Source organism: Halichoeres trimaculatus, unplaced genomic scaffold (genome assembly GCF_033239565.1).
Source record: "Halichoeres trimaculatus isolate MK-OKI-2021-1 unplaced genomic scaffold, fHalTri1.1 fHalTri1_scaffold_12, whole genome shotgun sequence".
In the NCBI taxonomy this organism is placed as follows: Eukaryota; Metazoa; Chordata; class Actinopteri; order Labriformes; family Labridae; genus Halichoeres; species Halichoeres trimaculatus.
Genome location: NW_027437190.1, coordinates 19,300,834 through 19,319,487, shown reverse-complemented (window position 1 = coordinate 19,319,487; position 18,654 = coordinate 19,300,834). Strand labels below are relative to the sequence as shown.

Below are 18,654 nucleotides of genomic sequence, written 5' to 3'. Positions count from 1 at the left end.
GTAGGGTCTGCCATCTTGATCCACCAATGACTCGGTATGAAAATGAAGAAAATATATATGGAGTAACAAAGTAGAAGGACAGAAAATGACGTAAATAAACAACCTACCACCATGCAGCAGATGGCTACAAAAAAATCCTGTTTCGTCGAGAGTGCTCAGACCTCTATGTTTCTTTTGCTAAATGTCCTCTGTTTATTTTTATTAAGATAAGGGCAGTTCCTCAAAGCAGTTTACTGACCAAAAAAAACTCCAAGTTGTAATGATAAGCAATGAAGATGGAACAGAAGAGCATATCAGCTATAAAACGTTTTACAGCTTACTGAAGTCTTTGAAGGTTTAAAAAAAACGCAGAGCGAAAGCTGTTTCCTCTTCGCTGTTTCTCTGTTTTAATAGAAAGCTTTTTCTTCTTGATTGTTCCTGCGGAAGTGAGTCCTCTAATTAAAATCCAGTAAGAAACCCACATTAATCAGAGGGTTCTAGACCAAAGCTAACTCAGCACACAAAGAAGCCATCGGCAGACTGTGTGCTGGCACATTTTCTATTCCAAGAGGACAAGCTTTTGTAGATCAAGTTCTGGTATTTTGGATAGATTGGTGGTATTAGTTTTCCTAACTGAAAGTTTAAAAAGTGTTACTGTTTTGATCTCTTATGCAGTTTAAAGTGACAAAAAAATCAACAATTTAGTGATTCAAATTTTGACCTTACTTTTTCCCTCCAGCATTTTTTTCACTGTCTATGATGGATGTATATGTTCAAAGAAGGTAGTCTCTGGTACATCAATCACTAAATAACGCATTATTACTCACACAAACTTAATGAAATGAAAAGTTGTTAAAATACAGATGGGACAAAAAACTGATCCTGCAGTACATCCTCCTCCTGGTGTAATATATCATCATATATGGCTCCAAACATCACTATTTTAAATAAAGTACAATACAAAGCTCTAAACTGATTTCTCTTTCAGTATGACAAACTATTTTATTAATTCAGGATTCCTTGCAGTGTTGTATATGACAAGCATGACGAACAAAAAAATCCCCATCTCTTCCTTTCTTTCCAAATGTATGCAGCACTGGAAATGACTGAAATCACATTCCTCAGTTTTCCATCATTCTTCCAGTTCTTCCAGGGAACACTCTGTAACTCATACAACAGATAAACCACTAAGACAGCTATGAAGCACACTAGTTTCATGTGCCAAAAACGCTGTCTTAAAATTTATTTTAAAGGTACTTTTATTTTATTGGCACTAATTTTGTTTGTGATAAAGCAAGTAACCAGATTTGTGCAATCTTATTCTGAGCACGGTGAGAAATCTGTCTTCCTTTAGTGTCTGAGGAGGGGGTTGTTGTCCTTTGTGTGCAGGCTTTTTTATCAGCCAATAATGCTGTGAACTAAGGCTTCATTCAGGTAATCTATCCACCATTCCTGGGGTCCACACTAAGGCTTTTAACACTTACATAACATCAAACACACATGGTCCACAGAGCACCACAAACCCACTGCTCAGATTTCAATGACTAGGTACAAACTAATATCACTGCCCTGCTAAAGAGCAGTCTCTCTGTCTGCTCAGAGACCATGGCCTGTGTGTTGATGTAGTTTTATGAGTTGTGTTTCATTAGACTGTGCTATGTTGTTAAGTCCCTGCTCCCTGTGTGATGACGAAAGAGCGGTCACAACACAAAGAGAGTTGTCATGGTAATTTATATGGACAGAAATGTCACACACTGACCAGATAAAGAAGGTATTTTTGTTTCCTTTGCCAGCTGACTCTAAGACCTGTCTGCTTTGTAATTTGGCCAAAAAGCTCTTGGGTGTGTGAAATCACTGTGTTTCAGTGTGCATGGTTAGAGGGACCTGAGATTGGTAGATCAGACTGACTGTTAAATCACCACCTCAACACTCCTGCCAGCATCACACCCTTCTCATTTTACCACTATGTCTGTTTCACTTTGTAGCTAAGATTTTTGCAAGCATAGTACACAATAAGTAGACTAGAGAGTCCTCAACAACCAGACAAGATGATAGGTCTGTCCAATTACAGGACACCCAACTAAATTCACAAATCAATCACTCAAAATCATAAAGTTTTGTCTCTGAGCGTACTGTTGATAAATCCAGGCTGAAACACACAGTTTTATAAAATATGTTCATTTTATCTGGTGCCAGGAACACCTTTCAAGAGGGCTGGGCACCGAGGCATGTTTACCACTGTTGCACCACCTATTCCATAAACAACACTATGTAAATGCTTTGGAACCAAGGAGACCAGTTTTTGAGGATTTATATTTCCCTGACTTGCCTCATTTAGGATTTCAGTAGCTTGACAGTTTAGGTTTCCCTTGTTGTTTTACTTGTGTCAAATGTTTTTAATGGGTAGGTACTGCAGGTGGGCCAGTTCAGCTCCTGGACTATTTTACAGAATCAGATGGGGTTGAGAAAAAAGATGCTGATTGTGGTTTGACTTTGTCTTGCTGAAATATGCAGCGTCTTTCCTCAAGAAGGCACGTTCTGGATGGCAGAATATGCTGCTCTAAAACCTTCAGTTGTGCAGTTGTGCAAAAATCTATATTCTAAAGATCACGGGACAGTTTTCCACTTTGCATCTAACAATCTTTTATGGGCTCGGACACAAAAAAAAAAAGTTGTTGGCATTTTGGAGATGCAACATCAAGCACTGATCATAAATTATAAGAGTAGTTTCAAGCTCATGTGGTGATTTCCAATACAGAGTTGTCTGTTTTTATGAAGGGTCAAAGGGCCTGGAGATCACCGCCAATCAGTATTGGTTTTCAGGATTATTTTCAAGAATTTTCTAACCAAAATGTTGAGAGATGTTTCTCTGGCTATTTTCTTTTAGTATAAGGCAAAATTTAAGTGTTTCGTGGTCCGTGTCCTTACTGTCTGAAATGGTTTTATGAAGAAATATTTTTATTTCCTGAATTTGCCTTAAGCAACATTTTTTTTTTTTTTTTTTTTTTTTTTGGGGGGGGGGGGGGGGGGGGGGGGGTTGAATAAACCAATTAAGAGCAAAAGAATTGTGGTCCACTGTGCATTGGGAATGTAAATTGTGAGGCACTGAAGGCTAGTTTATATCTTATCTCTTGCCAAGAGATTGATGATGGGCAATTATTTTGTATAAAAGAGATAAGATGTGAGAAAGTTAGAAAAGAAACAGTCGTACATGTCTTAGCTGTTTCCCACAGAAATGTTCTTCAAGTGTCTTGAACAGTATTTTTGGGTAATGATACTGGTATGATAATGACAGAAACTATGATATAAGATAATTATTTTCTTTTACGACTTTTTTTTCTTTTTAAGTTGTTACTTCTTTTATATAAATGAGGTCTCTGTATTTAACAGTCAAAGAAACATGAAATGAAGCACTGATATAGCTTTAAACGACCATTTACTTGGGTTTATTATCAGTTACAGTGAAGAACTGGTAAATGCACGACATGCGCACATTCTTCATTGATGCACCAGATACGCCTCAAAAAAATATAAACTGAACTGACTTTTTCTGACGAAAACTTTTAGTTGCACTAACAAATGTCATCTACCTTTTCAACCATATACGGTGTAAAACTATGCTGTTGTCCTGTACTGTTCATTCTTATTGTCTGTAAGAGGCAGAAATGTTGGAGGTAAATGGAGAGCAGGCTGACCCGGCTGCTCGAACACTCTCTCTGTTGTCACCGCAGTCAATAGACAACAAATCCTTTTTAACTGTTGCTGTGGATGCTAAAGTGAATTTTGTTGCTTTGTTGACCAACCGACTGTTTTGATAAAAAGACCTAGCTGTATAATGATACAGGGTGATTTAAGAGGCTTTAGAGTAACACTATTTGATAGTAAAGCATAGCTGCATAAAATAAGTAATCGAGCACTGATGAACAATCTTTCATCTTATCTGACACAAAAGCCATATGAGCATTTTTAGTGGCCTTTGGTAGCCCAAATTAAGTTAGGAGTTACTATAAACAAATTTAAAATAAAGTCAAAGCACTGAAGCTGAATTGTAGTTATTTTAGATGAACTTACCCTGAGGGCGGCTTGGATGACTCAGTCATTGCACTGATTAAACGATATCCAACTTCAGCTGGGGATGGGTTCCCAAAATCCACTCGTTCTTACACTTGGTAAATATTCATTATTATCCTAACCTGAACAAAAAGATTCAATAATTAGTTGGCTGTCCAACTAATGTGCTTCATAACTCTGCAAATAAAAAGTATTTTTAATGAAAGAAAACTCGGCGTTTTTATTTACCTACCGGACCAACAAGTGACAGTGCGTAGGGATGACAGTCCAGTGTGACCTGAAGCGCCTAGCCCACAAAGTGTCCTTTCGAGCCAACTCACGCGGTCAACTGAGTCGTTACAACGGCAGCATTTTAAGTCCAACCTACTTCAGTCAAAACGGTCTACCTGAGTCATTCTCACTGACTCACTTATTTGTCAAATCCACCAGATATAATCTTCGTATCCCCCGGCTGACTTTTTCTTGGCATTTGTCATACTAACGGAAAAACTGCGAAGACATTCGGTATCACCTTTCAAAATAAGAGTTTGTGGTAGCTTTACATGCTACGAAGACGTAGTTTTTTTAACGTTCTTTTTTTATGTCGTTTGCAGCAAAAAAAAAAATAGATAAATAATAATGAATATGAAAAATAAGTAAATAAGTTACAAAAGCTGATAAATGTTGAAGCTGAGACAGACATTACTCCACAGACACCCAGCTCCACGACTGATGAGTATTACCACAAGTGCTTCCGGTTTCTGGTACTTGGTTTGTGTAACTTGACTTATTCGTTTTAGCCCGCCTTCATGGAGAGAGCTCATGTCAATCATCCTCACTGGGAATTCAGTGAGCGCCAGCTGGAAAGCGACGGAAACAAACACCTGCGTTTGTTTGCACAAACTCAGAGAAAAAACTCCGAGAAAAATGCCAGTTAGCGAAATTAAGTGTCAAAGCTGACCGTAAAGTGAACTGAACTCGATGCTGGAGATAATCAGCATTGTTGTTTTTGTAATTACTACAATCGGTGTCATCGTTGTCCCTGGTTTCTTTTCGATGTGTCACTTTTTCAGCAAAGCGCCTTTGCACAATGTGTCTTCATTCTAACCCAGAGCCGTGAATTCAAATCTTTGCAACCGGCATGTTTCTCCCAGCATGCTTTGTGCTCTGTGATATGATTCTCCGCCACAAGAGGTCACCCATAGACCAACCTGTAATCTTCTACAGACGAAACTACTTCCACTGGTGTAATGGACAAGAACAAAGTAGAAAATAGTACGCATACTTTAAAATAAAGTAAACAAAAACGCGGTCAAAAGAGGAAGCTGCAATAAAAGATAAAAACAGAGAATCGTAAATGAAAGAATGACTATAAATCATAAAACACATATGAATGTACAAAATATAAAAAACAAACAAACAAAAAAAGACCAATTGGAATTAGCAGTATGAAATTTGAAAATCAATAAAATAGTCCCATCTCTGTCACTGATGTATCACTCCCTGGTTGGTTGTGATGTATTGTGATAAGGCTTATGTGATACATCAAGTATTTTTGCATGCCCTTGATCATTCTAAAGATAGCCTATGTCTTAATAAATTCCCCTATGCTAATAGCCCACTCAAATACTTTACTTAATCAGTGGATCTATAATTAACGCCTTTGTAGTGATTTGCACGAGTCTGAAGATTGTGTTTTTAACCATGCTTTGTTGTTGTGATGTTAGTCTGTGAACCTTGAACATCTGTGGATTCAGTGTTGCTGATAAGGATCTCGCAGTCACACTTAGAGGACGTACAGGAAACCAGCAAACATCTCAAATAGTCAGCCTATTGACTGAGGTAGCTGACTCTGACAGATGCTTCATCACTGCTGTTATAGTTGAGGAGACACTGAAAAAGACCCTGACAGGGACATCAAGACCTGTGAAGTGCTTCTCAAGACAACACAGAACCTTAAACATGACAGGTGACTACCCTTTAAAATCCTTTTTTTTTCTGTTAAGTATCAGAGTTTACATTGCTCATATGTTATTACTTAGGTTTCTATCCAGTTTACATTTACATCCTGATGCTGTAATGCACTGTTTAAAAATAACTTCATTCAATTTTTACATCCATGTTTTCAATTTAGATATTTTATTCTTTTTAGTTTACAAGAAAGGTGTTTGGAGTAAAGAAGAAATACTTTTAATAATCTGCGTTATGGACCAGTACCAGTGGCTTTTATTGTGTATTTTTAATAATGGTATTTTATTTTCTCGTAACAGTTTCATGTGCTCAACACAACCTAAGGTTAAGGATTATATGGGACAACATACAAATAAATAATTTCAAAAATAGAAATCAATTGTAACTTAAGTATTGACCACTTTCAAATTCTATTCAACTCTAATGAAACATTACAATTTTTTTTCCTAATAATCTACAAGGTCTAGATTTGAAATTTAAAAAAGAAAACCAGAACAAAACATGTTGTTATAATTAGATGGTGTGTATTTCAAATTATAAAAAGATATGGATGTGCCTCGGTAGCTGACCAGCAGGTGGCACTCCAGTATTCTTTATTAATTGATGGCTGATTCACAAAGATGACGATTCTCCTTGACTGGTCTTTTCAGAGACAGCTTTAGCCTTCTGTTTTTGCTGATTAATGGATCTGACTTTAGGTTTTAGTTATTTTTTAGTTGCCCGTTCTTCTTTGCAATATTCAGCCCAGGGGCTTTTCAAGATAACATTCAAAAACATCAATGCTGCCTGTCACTTGATACTGAACTCTTACACTTTTCATTGAAAACTTAAAATTTGATAGAAAAATGTAGATGAAAGCAGTTGAACATAATGTGCATGAAAAATAATATTAAATAAAAATCTGTCTACAGGTTATGAAGACAGCACTGCCACCATCACATATGATTATTCGGCTTACTACAACATTGATGAAGATGAAGTCTCTGCTCCGTGTGACCTTGAATATTTGAGGGATTTTGGGAAGGTGTTTCTACCTGCTGTCTACAGCTTGGTCTTCATCCTTGGCTTCATAGGTACGTATTTACTGACATAACTAAATGAATCCAGTCAACTTTATTGAGACTGTAGCTCTCAGAAATGACAAGGCAATACAAAAAGTCTTGGCATACAAAAGGATATTAATATGAGCTAAAGTAGTTTTTCTACTACTACTACTACTACTACTACTACTACTACTAATAATAATAATAATAATAATAATAATAATAATAAAAATAATAATAATCATCATCATCATCATCATAATGATGATAAATAATTATTATCATAATAGTAATAATAAATTGCTGGCCCCCCGTAATTATGTCGTAATCGGGTCAGTAAATGAATTAGTGCTCAAGACTTTTTCAAGATTTCTCCATCCTTTCAAGTGTATGTATGGCCAGCTCTTCAGTGGATACCATTTATGCAGAGCCCTATTTACAGTTTGCTGCATGACAGGAAATTTGCATGCATCTAGCAGCAACACCTATAGATATTATCATGATCAGTCATTTCCACAGTGATAAAATGTACTAAATATATTATCCTATAATGGACATGAGGGCAAATTTAAAGCCAGCAATTATCTGCCACATGCCCTCTTTGCAACATATTAACTCAGCTCTCTTTCTGACATTGTATTAGTTAATATCTTAAGGGAGCAGTGAGGAGTTTGAAAGTGATCTTGAAAAAGGTTCTCCTCTCAATATATGCCTGATCTTAATCCACGATTTAAAATTAGATTATCAGCACCAATATTGCAGGTTACAGGTTATTTTAAATTGCTACTTCTTAGCTACCAGTTCAGGTCAACTAGGACCAGATTGATCTACGGCACGTCGAGGTCTCTATGACAACACCACGCCAGCTGAGAAAGTTGAGTAGTGAGAAGAGATAAAACACAGAGATCTTTGTTTTTCCTGCTAAAAACAATTTCTATGACTAATTGTGTAGTGATGGTGGACACAGGAGCCCAACAGTCAGACAGAAAAAGGACAGAAGAGCAGAATAAAGCTAAAAGGGAGAGTGATACAGCCTTAGCTAAAAGCTAATTACACAAGGTAGCGAGGGAGTGCAATTAAAACAGATCATCCTCATAGCATATTCTACATATTGAATAACATATTACATAAGGCAGCACTTAGAACAGCTTGATCATTTGCATATATAAGCCATTTTGTAATATTGTAAAATTAATGCAACCATAGGGACTTACACCTTATAAGGACAGATTCTCAGAAGAGAGGTGAAAAAGAACTGGAGACTAGATTGCACCTTGTCTCGCACTACTGAATACTGTGTACTTCCTTACCAATGCCAGAGTCCATTTTCTTTCTCTCCTCAGGTAACGGCCTGGTGGTGTGGGTCCTAGTAAAGTACCGCAATCAGACCAACCTGACAGACATTTGCCTTTTCAACCTGGCCCTCTCTGACCTCCTCTTCGTCCTCACGCTGCCTTTCTTTTCTCACTACTCGAAGGTCCGTCATTGGATTTTTGGGGACTTCATGTGTCGCCTTACCTCTGGCTCACACAACACCGGCTTCTACTGCAGCACCTTCTTCATGGTTGTCATGACAATAGACCGCTACATTGTCATCATACACACTTACAAGCTGGCAAGGTATCGCACTCTGAGAGCAGGTGTGATTCTGAGTGTCATGGTCTGGATGCTGAGTTTGGGCGTCTCTCTGCCTGTATTCATCTTCACACATGTGAATGCATCTGACGGGTCCACTTGTAGTTACAAACCTGAGAGTGATGCCTGGAAGCATTATAATATCTTTACAGCCAACATACTAGGTCTCATATTTCCCTTTTTGGTGATGGTAGTTTGCTACTCCAGGATTATCCCTGTACTGATGAACATAAGGAGCACAAAGAAGCATCGTGTGGTGAAACTCATCATCTCTGTTGTGGTTGTGTTTTTCATTTTTTGGGCCCCTTACAATATTTCCCTTTTCCTGACATTAATGAAGTCCAAACTGCCAGGCAACAAGTGCATCCTGGAAAAAACCTTAAGGCTGTCAGTTACAATTACAGAGGCCTTTGCATACACCCATTGCTGCCTGAACCCCATCATTTATGCCTTTGTGGGACAGAAGTTTATGAAAAGAGTATTGCAGCTGCTGAGGAAATGTGTACCCTGGATTCCAATGTCCCACACCACAGATTTGTCTGATAGCTCTTTTAAGAGAAGCTCAGCCATGTCAAGGTCATCAGAGATCACCTCCACTTTCATCAAGTAAAATATGGTGGATTATTTACTGTATATACAGTGAATAGTTGATTCTGTGTTTTCATCTGTTACGGGCTGACTGATTGGCTGGTGGAGCAACAGTACTAACACTTCTTACTCCTTTAATTAAACTGTGCAAACATTGTCTTACAGATAACACTGTTTACAGAAGAAGAGATTATCTAGATCAAAGGCAGATTTTGGTTGTAATGGTAAATTGAAATACTCTTGGGTAATTTTTCTATAAGTTTATTTGCTCTGTCTTCCCTCTGCTCTGGCACACCACAAGATCACATTTGACAGCAAAACATTAATAATGCGATCACTTTTAAAAAACACCATATTACATTATCATAGCATTATATTTTTACCAAGACATAAATCAGCAAGATAAAAACCAATTGCCGGACAGACAATTTTGAGTATTGTATTTTTAGTCTCAAAGACAGAATTTAGAAAAACTGTAAATTGACAGGTTTTTGTTGTTTTGTTTACTGACCCAACCTAAGTTTCATTGGCCCTAATTTGTTTCCAAAGTTGACAGACACCATATTGAAAAAAATGCAGTTAATCTTTTTTTCTTCAAGGGGCCGTTGTAGGTGGAGGAGGAGTTACAGTAGTAGAAGCTATTTTGAAATGAGACTAGCTTGCAGCAATTATTGCCTTTGTTTGGAACATTGTTGTTTGTAGTATCATGATTGCCTGGATACAAACATAAAGCTTGCCTTTTCTTCTTTAAACTTTTTTGCTAGCCAAAATGGTCGAGGAGTTACAGTAATTTAAATAACACTTGTGAAATAGGGGCTCTTGAGCTCTGATAGGTTTTAAAAAGTTTGCACAGGAAAATGTAAGATAGGGGCAGGAAACTTTGAGGGTTTGGGAGGAGGACATGCATCATTCACATCAGGATCAGTGATAAGTCCTATGATCAGCAGGTCAAGAACTCTGACCTCTGTACATGGGGCTCCTGTTGGTATCAACTGAGTTGAACCAGCGTCCCAAAATGTATTAGATGTTTGTTTAAATTTCAAAGCTTAGCCTATGTCCCATCTGTTGACATGAAAGAGGTAGGCTTTATTATCTATACCACAGCTAGTCCCAGTAGAGGGAGCCCCGAATGTTTTGGCTTCACTTTTGTGGAGCTGTCACGTTGTTTATCTTTTATATGGTGAACTGGGTAGTCAGATGTAAGAAAATTCATAGGAACACCTTCACTCAGATGTTTTTTGTTTTTTTTCATGGCTCAAAGTCAACTTTTTTTTTTTTTCTCAAAAAATGCTAAAAAAAATTCTTCTAAAAGTTATGAATTTAAACAGGAGAACCAAAGAGGCTGACAAAGTATGTATTTTTAGATGTTATCTGTTCTAAAACACTTTTCCTCTACATAGGTTTCTTTGTCTTAATCTGTTTATAGCTGGCAATATCCTCTTTTGCATTATCTCTGCTTGCACTATGAAGCCGCCCGATCATACTAACATTAGCGGAAACAAAGCAGCACTTCAAAATGTAGGAAGAAAAAAAAAGGTCTGAAACTTTGCAGCTTGTGACCACAAAAGGAGCTCATCTCTGCCTCAGATGCAAATGCATTTGTTCCTTTTTCACACGTGTTGATGAGGCTGCAGGTTGGTGCAGAAACACCCATACTAACTGAGAAGCCACTTTTTTCTTTCGAGAAATTCTGCCATACAAAGTGTTTTTATTTTGTTGTTGTTTGTTTTCTTTGTTTGTTTGTTTGTTTTGTTCAAATGGGAGAAGTCTGATAATGAATCAGAAACGCAAATGTTAAAAGGAAAGGGTTGTGTGGGACCGTGATTTCCAATCTGTTTATGTGAAACAAGTTTTGGCTACTATTACCTATAATCTTTTTATTTTTTAAGTCTCAGTGTCATTTTGATGTCACATTTTGTACATATGTAAATTATTTCCCACATTTGTACTTTCTTATTTTTCCTTGCAGACTTTCATTGCTTAGTTTTTCATGTACAACTGCATTTGTTCAAATACTTCAGCTTAGTAACTGAAACTTTGTCGTGGGATTGCTTGTTTGATCATTGTGAAAGTTTTAGAAGTCATGTTTTGTTTTGTTTTGTTCTGTATTAGTTCAATATGCTAAAATACATTAAAGATTTTACTGTTAATGAGTGATGAATGAATATTAGTTTCTATCTTGACTAAATAACGACAACACAACACATTCTTTGATATCAACAGTTTAGGGAAATCAAATTGGACAAAAAGGTAGAAAACTATTTATTTGTGCTATGCCAGAGTGCAAGTTATTTAGGTTTTTCATCAGTAAGACTCAGAGTAAGTGTGTGTTTCAGTACAGTTATTATTTTCTCGTCCACATGTGTTTAAAGTTGTTTTGTAAGTTCAGAACTATGATTCATGGTTTTTGAAAAGAACAAAGTATGTCATTAGAATACAATTGCCCCATGCTTGTTTCCTGCCTCACATTAACGCACAAAGGGACATTCCTCAGTAAACCACATTACACCTCTGTGCAGGTTTTACTCAATGCAGAGGAAACAACAAAACTCACTCCGTGCACTTTACAAGAAATGAGCATGAGCAGCAGGATTTCACACCAAAAGAGAGCAGTGCAAGTGAGCAGGATGACATGCGTATCTGATGCACGGGAACACTGATTCAAAAAGACAATGAGGTAAGTTCACTTATAATCCAAATTCTAATGGTTTTACATGCTGTTTACCAAACCTACTTCCCTTCCATCATCTCACAGCTGTAAACACAAACTGTGAAGTGTGTGTAAACACAAGCAGCCACAGGAAGTGAGGGTCTGTATGGGTGTTGCAGCGGGTGGTTCGGCAGAAGTTGATTGTGACAGAACACGGTTTGAGATGTGGTTTAGAAGAGATGACATATTTGATTACGTCCGTCTTGGGGGGAAGTTTGTGATATTTATAGAAGAATGAGAATCAAATATTTACATACAGACCACTGATGGTTGTCACAAATGTTGCATCATAACACACATTGAGAGAGGGACAGGCAGTAAACTAAATACAGTAATGATATTATCATTCTTGCTCCAGGAAATTCTTTTTGAAGAAGAAAAAATTGCACTCAAGAACTTGTCGCCAAAGCTTTTCATGCATGAGTCACCAAATGATGATAAAACTGAAAAGTTCAGCTAAAAGGGCAGGAAATTCCAGCAACATCTCCGTGTCCCCTTACATTCACATACCAGTGTTTTTACAGAAAATGGACTTAAGTGTTATCTCAGTTCAGTATACAACTGAAAGGCATGTTGTAATGACATGGAACATCATAACATGGAAAGACGAGAAAAATGAAAATGTCTGTCTTATAAGAATCCGATTTAAAGAGGAGGGAGGTTTGTGTCAACATTTCTGAGGGATTTTTCTTCATCAGTGCAAGAACAAATCCAAGGTATCAAAAGTCCTAACGTGAGTACTGGTACATTTACTTGTATATCTAATTATTCAGTCACTTGAATTGAGATGATAAAATTCTGGAAGATCTAAACCATCCTGTCATAATGTCTCTACGCAAACTGACTTTTAGTTAATGAATGTTACAGGTCTTTATCAAAGTGAATGAGTGACAATTTATTGCAAGAGATCATTTCAGTTGAAGCGTGTAATGTGGTTCTCTTGATTTGTGATGTTTTTGTTTAACTTGAATTTTAATTTTTTGGACGGTCTCATTCCTCAGTTCTGTGCCCCATGTAGGGAGGCTCGGGTCCTGAAAACGGATGACCTTTGGCACTTTTACAGCTTTTCAATCTACTTTACTCATACAACTCCTCTATCCAGTCTTTAATAGAACATCACTCTGGTTGGAATTACTCTGGCAGGACTTGTTGAAAGTGTAAGGTGTCTTCCCTAAAAGTCTCAGTTCTCAAGTGAAGGGAAACAAACTTCAGTTGCCTTTGTAATAAACTTTGATTCACCTTGACCTTGGTGAACCTCCAAAGATGAAATACTCTTTTGATCTCCAGAAGCAGCAACTACACACAAGTTCAGAAAAAAATCAGTAGGAGAAAAGAAAATCTCTATAAGATGCTGATAAAAAAAATTCCAGGCCATAATACACTGACTGCTTTCGTGTCTTTTAGTCATATTTAACACATCATGTCATCATTTAGACTGCTCTGGTTAAGGTGTTGATTAGCAACTGCCTAAAAACAGGCTGCAAAACAATAATACACTATCAGCTGATTGTAGGGGACTTCTGGTACTCTCTGTACAGAAGACAAAACAAAGGACCACTCCGTAGGTGCCTTAGCTTAATAGACGAAGATAACTTGGAGTTCCCCAAGGCTCCGTCCTGGGATCTCATCTACGTAAAATCAACAGTGTAGGCTTCCCCTGGCTGAGATTCAAGTAAATAAGTAAATAAGTGTGAAGAAAAATTTGACCCTTGTACAGTAACCTCCTAACCTTTTCATGTATTTGACTTTATGTAAACCCTATTCTAATCCTGTCATGTAATCATGCTTGCAATTATTATCTACTAGCTCCTGCTTCTTCTGACACTTACACAGCACGCACTCACATGCCTTAGACATTTCTTAAGCACATGCCATATATACTGATTCAACTGACCTCTGTATCTGACCTCGGTGTGGAGACTGTCTTTCGACCTCTTATCTGTTGAGGGACACCTTCCCCACCAGTTCAATCTGGCTCATTCCAAGACAGTGAGGTACGAAGGATAACACACACACACACATACACTTCTTGACTCTCTCATAAATACCAAGAGCACATAACAGCATCCAGCATCTTGTTGACATGTTGTAAACTCAGGCGCTGCATTAAAGCTCCACTTTTTGCTTCAGTCGTCTCATGACCATTTTCCCTTTTCAGTTATGTCAAGGGTTTTTGTGGTACAAACTGTCAAAGTTATACTGAGCTCTTAGAATTGCAAAGGGACAAAATCCTGACATAAATTGGTCCTTCGAGCCGGATTCGAACCAGTGACCTAAGGAGCTGCAATCGGGAGAAGATGACCCAGTATAAGGGCTGCTTGAAAAGTGTTTAACTGTATAGAGTTTCTAACTTTGTAACTCAGCTGACTGGCAACAAGTAAGCCGGAGAGAATGGAAGCAGAGAAACTAAAAATTGTTTGTGTGATACAAGCTAGGTGAAATAGGTTAGATTAATCAGAGTGGGGCACACAATCACAAAGGAGGATAAAATCAGGAGGTGAACTAGCCCCGACAAGAATGACTACAAATAAAGCGGGAACACACAGGCGCGTGCACGTGCACAAGCACACACACACACACACACACACACACACACACACACACACACACACACACACACACACACACACACACACACACACACACACAGAGAGAGCAAAGAAGGACTATGGCAATGTGTTGGAGCAGCTTTCAGTTCCTATATATTTCAAACATTCAGAGGAAACTCCAAGAATGTTTCAGGGCAGCTGGAACACTTAATTCCTTAAATCCAGATCAAAGACTCTGATGCTTACAGCTGTTTAATGATTTAAAAGAAAATGCCAGGACCTTTTTAATTAAGACTTCACTGTAACCTGATGTTTTTATCTTGACACAATATTATCCTGTTCAAATCCTCCATGTTCTGTTCTTCTCCAAACAGCGGTATGACCTTGTCAGGTGACAAGATAGAACTTTACAACCAATCAGTGTACGAAGAACCAATGTACGACGAAGCAATGTACGACGAACTACTATATGACGACAATTCCACCTGGTGTGATCAGGATGCCAGTTTTAAGGTGCATGACACAGCAAAACTGGTTCTCTGCTACGTGGTGTTTTTTCTCGGTCTGCTTGGTATGTTCATTAAAATTCAAACTTTTACTCTTTAACCAGTTCATGCACATCTGAATGCTGCCTAAGGATTTGACAATATCTCCAATGATTTCACAGGAAACAGCACAGTCATCTGGGTCCTCGTGCGTCACATCAAGCTGAAGAGTATGACGGATGTGTACCTCCTCTGCCTTTCCCTGTCTGATCTCATAATGGCTCTATCTGTGCCACTCTGGGCCCACAATCCCCAGAACATTGCATCATGCAAAGTGATGACTGGGATTTATCAGGTGAAGTTTATTTGTTTATTTATTTTTTAATTTTCTACAAAAGAATGACAAAAGCTAAATGTAAAATGGTTGTAGTCTCTATTTTTATTCAGGACTGACTCCTCAGAAAAGATACTTGTATGTGCATATCTCTTGTGTAATGTATCTCTTTAACATCTTAATGCATCCTCTTTGATTCAGGATCAAATTTTTTGGCATGTATTTCTGTTTTTTAGCTTTTTTTTCCTTCTTCTTTGAGCAGTACTGCCAAAACTGTCTTTCAATGGAGACATAATAAAGCTCGACTCATCAAAAGAATGTGCAGCTCTTGTGCAAAAAAAGTTTTTTTTATTTTTTTATTTTATTTTATTTTATTTTATTATATCTTATTTTTGCTTGAATAACACAAGTGAAATGTAAGTTGTAATTTTGATCTTGTGCGCAGCAGGGAAAGATGATGCAAATGGCAGCTGCAATCAATCAGCTCCTCCAAGCAGTGTTAAATAAGTGTGTTTACAGAGAAAGATATAACATTATGTCGTCAACTGTGCTGACTTTGCTTCTCCCTCCACTCCTTTCCTCTGAACAGCTGGGTTTCTACAGTGGGACACTGTTTGTGACCCTGATGAGTATGGATCGCTACCTAGCTATCGTCCATGCAGTTTTAGCCATGCGTGTCCGGACCCTTCGCTATGGAGTCATTACCAGTGTTGTTATCTGGATCATATCAGTGACCATGGCTGTCCCTCAGGTGGTGTTTGCCAACCTGGAGACTGATGGCAACAACTCTGAGTGTCAACGTGTCTATCCAGATGAGTGGCAGAACTTTTGGAAGATGCAAAGAAACTTCAGTGAGAACACGCTTGGCCTCTTCTTGTGCCTCCCCATTATTATCTTCTGCTACGTGAGAATTCTCATGGTGGTATCCAGGACCAGGAACTCCAAAAAAGACAAAGCTGTGCGACTGATATTAACCATAGTATGTGTGTTTGTGGTGTGCTGGGTCCCCTACAATGTCACAGTTTTCCTCGAAACACTGCAGCTACTGAATGTCCTCAACAACTGTGAGGCTTCTAAAGCTATCAACAGTGCCATGAGCTTCGCTGAGATCATTGCACTGAGTCACTGCTGTGTTAACCCAGTCATCTATGCATTCATCGGGGAAAAATTCAGAAAGTCCCTGAGCAGTGTGTTAAGTAAGAGCCTTGGCATGGGTCACCATACCATTCTCAGAGACACCACAGATAAAGAGACATCCAACACGCCTGTCAGATCAGAGTATTAGCAATAATTATGATCTGGCTCTTTCACTTATCACCTGGTTCTGTTGAATTTATTGGTCGGGACTTAAAAAACATACCCTTACACAGAAGTGCAAGGGTTTAATTTCCAATTAACCACAAGGCTTAGTGATGATAAGAACAGTATGTCTTTTACCTCATTTACTTTTTAAGTCAACTGAACTTTCTATGAGGATGTGAATAAAAACATAAAGGCCAACTATTGTTTCACAATGACTTAACTGTAAATTAAATGTTCAGGTAAATACTGAGTCCCTCCAGAACAGGCAAATATCAAACTGTTAGAGGGACTATTGTTTTAAGCTTTGTACATGGAAAATCTTTGAATCTCACTCTCTCTGTTTTCTAAGTGAGAGATACAAAGGCCAGAAAACAAGTTTCTTTCTAGAGGATACGGACAATTCCTCAGGTTGCTTCTGGTAAGAATAATCAATGCTTTGACAGGAAAGTGAATCTAATCAAAAATTTATTCAAATGATGTCAAATCATGTGTATTTTCAGCTTTTGAAACTATGTTGTTGTTGTTGTTGTTGTTGTTGTTGATGATGTTGTTGTTGTTGTTGTTGTTGTTGTTGTTGATGATGATGATGATGATGTTGTGCAGAATAAACCAAATAAAACTTAGTTCCTATTTTTCAACTCTGTTCCATTGAGAATAGAAACTGTCAGACCACTGGTCTGTGACTGCCCTTGTGTGTGTGTGTGTGTGTGTGTGTGTGTGTGTGTGTGTGTGTGTGTGTGTGTGTGTGTGTGTGTGTGTGTGTGTGTGTCTTTGCATGCATGTATTTGACATTACAATGAATGAGGCAGGTTTGTATGTGTGTGTTAATATGTGTGTAAATTCATTTTAAGTGTCAAAGGCACAACACCCCTTGTGTTCATTGCAAGGAAGAACATTTATTCAGAGATAGACAGAGACCTCCTAGAGACTATCTGTCGCCATGGAAAGAGTCTGAATTTGTTGCATAGGTGGGAAAATTTTATATTTCATATCAAACTGAAAAACTAGTCTGACTTTATATAATGTGAAACCTCACCAGAACACTCAAATTCACAAAGTGTTGACTAGGGAAGAAGTTCTTTTCTTTTCTTTTTTTTTTTTTTTTTTCACAAGAACTCACAGCATATTCAATTCGGGCAGCTGAAGCAGTGTATACACTGTAGGCCCTGAGAAAATAAAGCCACTCAAAACAATCTAGTGAACCAATTGCCTTAAGGAATAATTAATGGAACATGAGAACGTGTTGCCCAAACTAAAAACCTTGCATGCATGTAAAGAACGTTTTCCCGTCACAATCACTGCAGCTATCCCAACTGTCTCGGAGCAAAATAAGCAATCTACCACAGGGATAGCAATTAGAGACAGGCAACCATTTAATCACACACTCATAGTCAATTTAGAGTGACCAACCAACCTAATGAGTGATTTTTGTGAAAGGCAAAAAAGGCACCTGTCTAGCCAGAGAAACAAACCAGGGACCTCACCTGAACCTTATAGCGCTAACCATGGCACCAAAGTGCAGCTGCCTGTTTTAGCGCAAGTATTAAAACTTCATAAAAGTTATAGATTTAATTTATCTCACTAAGTTTAACACGATGACTAGAAATTAGAAATAAAGTCACTCAGTAAAGCATTTCCCGTATTAATTCATCCTTTTTTTAGTTAACAAAAGGTGTGGCTAAGACTAAAACTTAACAATTTGGATAGGTCAACTGACAACGATGGCTATAATCAAATATGTGTTGGATAAAGTCAGCTATAGTGAATTCTTTAAAGGGGCTGTGAGGAGTTTCTAAGTGATATTGCAAAAGTTTCCTCCTAGAAATATGCCTGATTGTAATCCACACTTTAAAATGCTATATAAGTGCCGGTATTTCAGGTTGGACACCAAACTGGTTTTGTCTTCAGGGATATTTTTACCACTTTTTCTCCTGTGTTTGTCTGGAGATCCTACATATAACCATGGCCACATTGTTTCCATGTGAAATTAGCTGTTAGCAGTCTGTAA

The 18,654-nt window shown here is 37.9% G+C and overlaps 3 protein-coding genes across 5 annotated transcripts in view; 2 read left to right on the top strand and 1 right to left on the bottom strand.

Annotated features, from left to right (window-relative positions):
• The window catches only part of cobl (cordon-bleu WH2 repeat protein), a 57,854-nt gene extending 53,335 nt beyond the window's left edge, over positions 1-4,519 (bottom strand). For all 3 annotated transcript variants that reach the window (XM_074683534.1, XM_074683537.1, XM_074683536.1), the window contains exons 1-2: positions 4,283-4,519; positions 4,051-4,172 (exon numbers count right to left, since the gene is read on the bottom strand). In XM_074683534.1, coding sequence (XP_074539635.1) covers positions 4,051-4,079 — 29 coding nt within the window. In that variant the 5' untranslated portion in view covers positions 4,080-4,172; positions 4,283-4,519. The remainder of the gene's footprint in view (positions 1-4,050; positions 4,173-4,282) is intronic.
• A 1,376-nt stretch (positions 4,520-5,895) lies between these two features.
• Positions 5,896-9,288, top strand: LOC141800606 (C-C chemokine receptor type 3-like). The gene is made up of 3 exons (XM_074683269.1): positions 5,896-5,998; positions 6,912-7,073; positions 8,387-9,288. Exons 1-3 carry the CDS (start codon positions 5,992-5,994, stop codon positions 9,286-9,288), a joined length of 1,071 nt encoding a protein of 356 aa, XP_074539370.1. The 5' UTR covers positions 5,896-5,991.
• A 2,650-nt stretch (positions 9,289-11,938) lies between these two features.
• Positions 11,939-16,766, top strand: LOC141800605 (C-C chemokine receptor type 8). The gene is made up of 4 exons (XM_074683268.1): positions 11,939-11,943; positions 14,900-15,096; positions 15,193-15,365; positions 15,934-16,766. Exons 1-4 carry the CDS (start codon positions 11,939-11,941, stop codon positions 16,627-16,629), a joined length of 1,071 nt encoding a protein of 356 aa, XP_074539369.1. The 3' UTR covers positions 16,630-16,766.
• Positions 16,767-18,654: the final 1,888 nt, after the last annotated feature.